This window comes from Cololabis saira, chromosome 9, assembly GCF_033807715.1.
Source record: "Cololabis saira isolate AMF1-May2022 chromosome 9, fColSai1.1, whole genome shotgun sequence".
Classification (NCBI taxonomy): domain Eukaryota; kingdom Metazoa; phylum Chordata; class Actinopteri; order Beloniformes; family Belonidae; genus Cololabis; species Cololabis saira.
This window is the reverse complement of record NC_084595.1, coordinates 9,627,129-9,636,715: the sequence shown is the minus strand read 5'-3', so window position 1 is coordinate 9,636,715 and position 9,587 is coordinate 9,627,129. Positions and strand designations below refer to the sequence as shown.

Here is a 9,587-nt window from a genome sequence, read left to right as displayed (position 1 = left end):
TTCTTATCGTGAGGAATTATTTTTGACGGTATATCGTGAACGGTAAAATATCGCCCATTCCTACTAGTCATTTCACAATGTCAGGTCTGCAATTTGATCTTAGACTAAGATGTTATGGGGACAGTTTAGTAGTAATAGGAGATGAAGGGGGGAAAAAAGTTATTTTCCAACTGCTGCTTTCTATAGGTGATTGTAGGAATGATTCAGTGCAGAAGCAGCATCTATGCAAAGCTGAGTCTATCCATGAAAAAGTTTTTAACCCTTTACTCTGTCGGCCTGGTGGCTGCCCAACTTTTGAATTGCATTACAGGAACTCCATTATCGTTTTGTGCTAGAGAAATAAACAGTGAAAGAAGAGAGACGAGCTTTATAGGGATATATTTGGTGTATCAGCACAGAGCATTCGTCAAGCTCCGCCTAGATTTTACCATGTGCACTTCAGAGACACTGAGAGCTGAGGTTACTTTGAGTGGGGAAAAGGGCAAATTCAGACTGATGTATGATTTCTGACTCTCACTGACAAAACAAGTCCAGGCAACATATACAATATCTGTGTAATTAAGGGCTGGAAACACTGTTCCTAGAAGAAGAGATTTACATATTTCCAATAACACAGTGCATATTAAACAACCTGCTAAATCTGTAACAGTTGCATAATGGTCAGAGGCGAGTTTCAGAGTTGGTAGATTGACTCTCTGTTTTGGTATTGTGGTCTTGAAATCAATCTCGTGTTCACATTATAGGGACGCAGTAGACGAACTACTATATATTTAGTCAACAAAACACCTGTAAATGAGGTGTAAGCCTGCGCAAAACACAAATAATTTATCTAAAAAAAATGTCTGGGGAAAGAATTAAAGCAGCACTATGTAACTTTTCCACCTTAATATAATATTTCCAGAGTCATTGTGATGGTACATAAACTTACAACAGGTTTAATGAACCTCTGTCATGGTCTGAGGGGTCTGTATCACCTTCACTGGCACTATGTTACTTTGAGGAGGCATGGTAGGAACCCTGCCACACTAAAAAACTACACATTTTTACAGCTTTGACTGCTTTACGGCATACGTCACTTCCCCCTCCTTCCCGATTCGTAGTCGAGACGAAATGGGCGGGGCTTGGAGCGCAGAGCTCAGGAGAAGCTGGTAACCCGTTGCTGTGTTGTGGCTGCAGCAGCTCACATAACAGACGTGGGGGAAAAGATCGATAATGGTTTAACTTTTCACTGCTTTCCCTGCTCGGAGGCAGAACCACGGAGACCAAGTATCTGAGATAACAAAGAGTCGTCGGCTCGGTTGGATCGCGGGCTGTAATGACCAAACAAAACCTTCCACAGTTAAACCACAAACAAACACTCACACAGACCGGGTCGGATCATTCACACAGGTTTTATTCCCACTTCACCAGCTAAAAGCAGTTGCTGGCCAGCTCTCTGCGCTGCGATTAACCCCAATCGTCAAGATAAAACTAGTTTGTTGAGGGAAAAAATATTAACTCTATTTGTAGCTGCAGAGGAAAAAAATAATCTCACGAGAGGAAAACAAAAATATTGCTCACACCTAGGAGCCTCTTCAGCATAATATAGCAGTCAAAAAAGAAATAAGAGAAGTAAGAGTGATACAAAACATGTACTGTATGTTGTACTATTAAACTAATTTATTGAAACACATGGCGAGTCAAACATTTACCAAAGCAGCTGCCAAACACTCCTAAACAAGGTAGCCTAAGATGTCGGTTGGGCAGAACTGCGGCAGTAAATCCTCATCGGAGCTCCACTCTTTAGTAGGATTTCATATGGATCCAAAGCGTTAATAATCTTATTTTCTCCATATACCGCTCCCTGGCTTCCTTGTTTAAGGTATCCCGGTAAATTCCAGTTCCTTTCCAACAGTTCAACATCTTTTTTTTTGCGTTCCGTCTGTTCACTTGGTGAAACAGAAAGTCCGTCCCGTCTTATTTCATTCGCTATCAAAACATTTGCATGCGACGGGACAGGATCTTTCGGCAGTACACGCTGGTGCTCATGGGAAATGTAGTATTCTTTCTGATAAAGCACCACCGCTTTTGTCCAAAGGAGCCGCCAAACTCAACAAAAGCTGAAAGTTACATTGTGCTGCTTTAAGTGTTACACAAATAACAAAAGAAAAGCCTTATATTGTTCTTGTCCGGGTGTCTCTGGGCTCGGAAGGCATCTGGGACCGGTTCGTCAGACTCTGCAAATGGTGTATTGCAGAGAGAGAAAATGAGAATAATGGATGCTGGCAGCATTCATTCAGAAATTTGAAAACATTCAATAAATCCAAAGTTTTCTGATTTAGGGTTTTAAATGGTCAATACACTGTACTTTCAAGGTGTGACTCCACAAAGACCACATTTAGAAACAGTCACACTGCAGTCAGAAAAGACTGAAGCCAGAATCATTATTACCTTGTTCTGTTCTGATGCTCTAACATGGTTAGATACACCAACGCTCTCGTATTGTGTGTGCTTGCAGCCTGCTGGTTGCCTCTGGTCCTTCAATGAAGGATGGCGGAGGTGTGAATAGATCGTTTCACTGTTTACCCAGCTGTTTATTTGTTTTCGTTAAAAGCAAGAAATGCTACAGGTCGTTATTACAGAGTTTTGGCTGCCGAGAGGAACCTCAGCAAACTGGGTACAGACAACAGTATTTACGCTGGACAAGGCTTTGGACTCCAGCTCACACAGGAAACCCCACATTTAAGCTCAAGACCAGGAATAAATCAGAGCACAAGCATCTGTACAAGTTCACATCCTGTGACAACAGGGGTGCACTGGCTTCGTTTTCCAGGGGGAGAGTACAAATCTCTGAAGCAGAACCTTTTTCAAACAGACTTGCTCCTCTGTGAAAGAAGTGATTGAGGGGGGATTTGGGGTTTCCTTAATCCAATGGACCATGAAAAAGGGAACAAAGCTTGTCAGTTAAACTGTCTGCAGAAACGGTGTTTCGTTAACCGAATTTGCTAAAATGTTGCCTGTGTTTCACATATTGATGCGGTCTCGCTTTGCCCCTACAGCAATCTACAATTATGATCCCCAAGGTGAGCAGGAGCTGTGTCTGCAGGTCGGGGACACGGTGCATATACTGGAGAAGCTGGAGGGTGAGTGTGCATACGCGACAAGCCCCGACACATCCGTCTCGGGTTTTCCTAATGCGCGACCGACGCAGCAGCTAGAAGGAAATGATGAACAAACCGGCCCTCATTATAATATGCATAATAATTCAATATACATAATCAGGAGTCTACCACATTGTCCTCACCCCTGTCATGTCCAATTGTCTCCCCCCCTCTTTGCAACTTCTTTATTTTTAATTACATCCTTAGGCTGGTACAGGGGCTACACACTACGGAAGAAGTCCCAGAAGGTATGGGGCATCGTTGGAGTTATATTACGCTATAACCTTCCACTGTGATGCATATATGCTCATGCTCCTTAATTGTTTCCTCAGGGCATATTTCCGACTTCATACATCCATTTAAAGGAGGCCACAGTCGAAGGAACAGGGTGAGATCATGTATCAGTAAACATTTCCTATTGATGATAATCCACTTTGCCTTTGGTTTACCACACCACCCCTTGTCACTTGCCAATAACGCAGCAGTACACTTGTAATCATCATAAGAGAGGACTCAGTAATGCCTTTCTCAGCTGCATAGGGCAAGCATCCAACTATTTATCACGTATAGAAATGCACTTGAGTCACTCTAAATGATATGACATGATCTGTGAGTGCTGAGCCACTTTTCCAATATCTGCTTATTCTCTTCTCGCCACTGATAGCCAGCAAGAAATAATTATTCCAGCAGATTTACCGCTGGTGCAGGAGCTCGGGGCCACCCCTGAGGGAATGGGTGCAGATATGGCAAAATCTCTACGTGGTACGTGTCCGTTACCTCTCTGTGTTTGCTGCTTTTTGTTGCTAGTACACGCAGTTCTGCACAGCTCTCGGTGCTTGGATACATTTTTTTTGCTAAAAAGTTGCATTGCTGTGCTAAAATAAGAACTATTAATAACAAGCATGTACATGTTTTTGTGACAGGCAACAAGATGACCCTGTTCAGTAGGGTGCGACAGATGGCCTGCAGCCTCATTGAATATCGATCTCAGATAGTGTCAGGAACATTGCCCAAGGATGACCTTGTGGAGCTCAGGAAGAAAGTCACAGCAAAGGATTGATTATGGAAACCGGTATGAATCCCACTGTCTGATTGTACTTGGAGGAAACACCTCTGTAAAGTTTTACAGCCTAGAGTCTAGGCTGGGCGATATGGAGCAAAAGTCATATCTCGATATTTTCTAGCTGAATGGCGATACTCGATATATATCGATATTTTTTTCTGTGACATAATTGGGGTTTCCCCCAAATGATTATAGCATCGCATCTCTGTTAGCTTCATTTTTTTCTGAGGCAAACCCTTAAAAAAACAGTTTTAATACAAAGCCTCGTGCCAAATGTCACACAGATACCTTTATTAATAGAAGTCTGCACAATACTCAAAATGTATAAAACAAATGAATAAAAATAAACTTGCCTGCATATATAGAATAAAAATGCTTCTTGAATAAAATAAAACAAATATCCCTTTCCTGCATAACAATTAAATTAAAATACACTGTGCAATTAATACAATGTAGACAGCAGAGGTGTCAAAGTATTCACATTCATTACTCAGGTAGAAGTATAGATACTAGAGTTAAAAATACTCCTGTAGAAGTTGAAGTATCAACTCAAGTTTTTTACTCAAGTAAAAGTGTAAAAGTACTGGTTTCAAACTACTTAAAGTATAAATGTAAAAGTAATGTAAGGGGAAAAAAGCCATTAAGGACAAAAGCCATTGAAAATGAATGTATCTTAGTATAATGCAAATATATTAAAGAAGCATATATGTGTACTATTGAGCATTAACATGTGTTTCAGAGAGCAGGAGATATGATGACTAGTTGCCTATAAGTATTGTAATGGTGCAAAAAAGTCAAACTTCAGAGGCATGTTATCATTTATCCTAACCTTTATTGGAATGTACATCCAAGTTTAGTTGCAGGAATCTGAGGGAACGGATGTAAGAACAAAACTGGACAAGAACATCTGAAACAACCACAACCAAATTCACTCTATCCGGATGGAGCAATTTAACTGGATAGTTTTTTATTAAAGGCCGAAATGAAATAGAGTAACGAGGCTGTTTTTAAAATGTAAGGAGTAAAAAGTACAGATAATTCTGTGAAAATGTAAGGAGTAAAATAAAGTTGTTTGAAAAATAATTACTCCAGTGAAGTACAGATAACCAACATTTCTACTTAAGTAAGGTAACTTACTTGACACCTCTGGTAGGACAGTAACAGGCAGACTTTTCCACTTAGGTTGACAGTTGTGCAAATAACAAAACATTTGTGCAAATCTCAAATAAAACATTCAAGTCAATTTGTCACAAAATAAGCTATATCAAAATCATAAAAAAAAAATGTTTTTTTAAAAAAAAAATCGATATAAACGATATTGTCTCGTGCCATATCGCGTTTGAAAATATATCGATATATATTAAAATCTCGATATATCGCCAGCTAGGGGCGATTAATCGATTTTAAATCTAAATCAGATTTATTAATCACAATCGATGTTAAAAAAAGGAAAATCGGAAAATCGATTTTCCTTTTTTGCAGCTGGCTGCATTACAGACAGAGCTCGTCTAGTCATCTTTGTTTGGTCAAGAAAATTGTAAATGTTGTCACTTTACTAAACTCAAGGAGGATTTACAGTATCTTTCAATTGCACTTCATTCCAAATAGGGAAATTTGTTTTGCTATTTTTCTTTAAAAATAAAGATAAAATATTTTAAACAATTTATTCCATTGTCTTTTGTAGTTTTACCAAAAAAATCGAAATCGAAAATCGGGTTTTCAGAGAAAAAAATCGGGATTTTATTTTTGTCCAAAATCGCCCAGCCCTACTAGAGTCCCAGTTCCGGCGTTGATAGCTCACATGCTGCTTTGTGCTGCTCAGGATTCTGGGGTTGGACCTGGTGGTCCGAGATGCCGCAGGAAACACACTGGAACCCGACGAGACCAGCACCGTCTGCCTTTTTCGGGCACACGAGACGGCCTCCCGCAGCGTCGATGACAGAATACAAGAAGAGAAGGCAAGGCTTTAACGATGGTCTCGGTCACCTTGTCTCGAATCATACTTTTAATTAATTTTCATGTTCCCCGGCCTTAACCTTTGTGCAGATGCGACTGCAGCAGCTGAGAATGAGTCATCAGACCTGCTGAGCTCGGTTCATACTTACAGTCTCTTCATGAACTTGAAAAACTTTGTATGTAACATCGGAGAAGACGCGGAGCTGCTCATGTCTCTCTATGATCCCGATCAATCGGAGTTCATCAGGTCAGCGAGAAAACATTTCTATCATTTAATGTGACGCCGACTGATGCTGACTGCATCGTTCATTTTGACCTAATAATTGATTTAAAAAGAATCCTCTTTGAACTGAATTGTACTGATTATACAGCGTCTTTTATTATTGAAGAGTTCCAAAGTGAAGAATTAAAAATTAAGTTTGGCCTTTACAGCTTGAATTGGCTGCTTTATTGCTGCTTTACTTTGAAAGTTGACACTGGAGGGGCCAGCCGTTGCTGCCGTTGCTAAGCTGCTGCCGTCTCTGCTGGCTAGAAACGATTCCACAAGTTTTTATTCTAAACAATGAGCTGATTGCAGATCGAGTTCATGAATTACACTAATTAAAAACTAAAAATAGAGCAAGAGCATGAAAAGGCTTCTCATTTCAAGTGTATCTCACTCATAAGACAGAGGCCGTTTACTTTGATTGATTTTATTGCTAATTAAACTATCCAAGCGTCTGAGGATTTTTTTTCTTTCTCCCCAGTTGTTGACAGTGATTTTATTGTGCGATACTGAACAGAAAATGCAGAATTGCTCCAGACATTACTTTTCTTTATTTATTTTTATTCCCTACCAGACCCACATATTGATGTGAAATCTGTGTTTCCTCTCTGAATTCATGCAGCGAGAACTTCTTGGTCCGCTGGGACAGTATGGGAATGCCTAAAGAAATTGAAAAACTCAACAACCTGCCAGCCTTATTCACGGTAACTGACCTCCAACCTGCTAACTGTGTTCCCTCTGTTCCCAAAAGCTCTGTGAAATCTGCAACAAAGAAGACAGTTTTAATTTTAGCAAATGTTTAATTGCAGCGGCATATTCACGCCACATTATTGAGAACCGGAATACATTTTCCTCCATTTTTATTGCCGCTGTTTGTTTTAATGACGCCATCAGCACTTCGCTGCTTACCAGTCACGATGCCGACCTGCACACGCGCCACCAGGAAGTAGTTCTTTGGCTTGTAATAAATCCATAACAATCAAGGCAAAGAGCTTTCATTTTACGGTTCATGTTTCCCACCTCAGAGAACTGAAGTCAAAACTCCTATTTACAGAAAAAAAAAGAAAGAGATTACAGAGAATTACATGAATGTACATCATAGCTCAGTACTGGAGTTGAGGGGGGATGAGGGGGGATGGATGGCATCCCCCCTGAAATAAAAACGGTCAAAATCATCCCCCCCTGTAAAACTGCCATCCCCCCTTTCCATCCCTTATGTTATTTTATCAATGAATGTGGTTTTACTGCTACTTCAACATTTAGAGTCATCACCAGAAAAATAACACCAGAAAAATAACTTATTTGACAATTTTCACCTGTTTCAAGTACATTTTCACTTGATATAAGTAGAAAAATCTGCCAATGGGACAAGATTTATCTTCTCATTACAAGCAATAAAATCTTGTTCCACATGCAGATTTTTCTACTTATTTCAAGTGAAAATCTACTTGAAACAGGGGAAAATTGTTGTTTTTTCCGGTGATGAGTCTCGTTTTAAGTGTAATGAGATTTTTTTTTACTAAAATGAGACATTTTAACTAGAAATAAGACAAATATTCTTGTTAAGATTTTGAGTTTTTGCAGTGATCCATTTTACTTATCCTGTGAAGGACAGAGTCATATTGATAAGTTCAGAAAACTGTTTTTATTATTGTGTTTTGATGTATTTGATGTAAGCCCAGTGGATATTTAAAGCTTACAGAAGGCTGCATTTAACTGCTGCTATGTCATTCCTGCAGTATTTCTGCAGGTGTTTTGGTCAGTGCTATTATTTGTAATATATTATATTATTTGTAATCAGCACAAAGTACTGGGCGTGACGGATCATGTTTGTGTGTGCAGGACCTGAGCAGCAGTGACCTGATGAGGCCGAAAGTCTATCTGGTGTGTCAGATCATCAGAGTGGGCAGCATGGAGCTGAAAGAGAGCAAGAAGCAAACCGGAGCCCTGAGGAGGCCGTTTGGTGTAGCTGGTGAGCAGCGTCTCAAACATCCTCATGTTTACCCTTTAGTAGAGTTCAGAGGTGTCAAGTAACAAAGTACAAATACTTCGTTACCTTACTTAAGTAGAAATTTTGGTTATCTATACTTCACTGGAGTAATTATTTTTCAGACGACTTTTTACTTTTACTCCTTACATTTTCACACAATTATCTGTACTTTTTACTCCTTACATTTTAAAAACAGCCTCGTTACTCTATTTCATTTCGGCCTTTAAATAAAAACTATCCAGTTAAATTGCTCCATCCGGATAGAGTGAATTTGGTTGTGGTTGTTTCAGATGTTCTTGTCCAGTTTTGTTCTTACATCCGTTCCCTCAGATTCCTGCAACTAAACTTGGATGTACATTCCAATAAAAGTTAGAATAAATGATAACATGCCTCTGAAGTTTGACTTTTTGCACCATTACAATACTTATATGCAACTAGTCATCATATCTCCTGCTCTCTGAAACACATGTTATTGCTCAATAGTACACATATATGGTTCTTTAATATATTAGCATTATACTAAGATGCATTCATTTTCAATGGCTTTTGTCCTTAATGGTTTTTTTCCCCCTTACATTACTTTTACTTTTATACTTGAAGTAGTTTTGAAACCAGTACTTTTATACTTTTACTTGAGTAAAAAACTTGAGTTGATACTTCAACTTCTACAGGAGTATTTTTAAACTCTAGTATCTATACTTCTACCTGAGTAATGAATGTGAATACTTTTGACACCTCTGGTAGAGTTGCTTCAACATAAGAGTTGCACTCCTGCGTAGCAGTACGCATCCCGGATTACAGAGTTTCCTTCAAGTGTAGCGATGAAGCACCCGCGAGTTGAACAAAATGGGAACGGCCTGACCCGAAGGATGCTGGTTCTGCCTCAGCAAGAGTGATGTGGAAATTAGTAAAACGTCTTTTTGTTTTTCTGGCCGGATGATCAGTGGGCAAGATGAGCCGTGTTTTTTTTTTTTTTCCTTTTCTTTCTTTTGCTACATCGCTCCAGGTAATGGACTGAAACCAGAGTCTGAGACGCCCCAACTCAGAAGTCACATTAATGTTAGCCAGGAAAATAAATGTTCAGACGGAAGAACTGGCTGAAATTCAGAGGCTTTATTAGGCTGGAGATTAGCAAACGTCAGTCTGTTTCACTACGCAGACGGACTGGCTCGC

The 9,587-nt window shown here is 39.6% G+C and overlaps 1 protein-coding gene across 1 annotated transcript in view; it reads left to right on the top strand.

Moving 5' to 3' along the window:
• dock5 (dedicator of cytokinesis 5) overlaps window positions 1-9,587 on the top strand; it is a 79,154-nt gene that overhangs the window by 14,266 nt on the left and 55,301 nt on the right. The window contains 12 exon segments of the mRNA XM_061730410.1: window positions 3,039-3,122; window positions 3,348-3,388; window positions 3,473-3,528; window positions 3,805-3,862; window positions 3,864-3,906; window positions 4,064-4,194; window positions 4,196-4,212; window positions 6,026-6,161; window positions 6,250-6,280; window positions 6,283-6,406; window positions 7,047-7,128; window positions 8,267-8,396. Of these exon segments, the coding sequence (XP_061586394.1) occupies window positions 3,039-3,122; window positions 3,348-3,388; window positions 3,473-3,528; window positions 3,805-3,862; window positions 3,864-3,906; window positions 4,064-4,194; window positions 4,196-4,212; window positions 6,026-6,161; window positions 6,250-6,280; window positions 6,283-6,406; window positions 7,047-7,128; window positions 8,267-8,396 (933 nt within the window).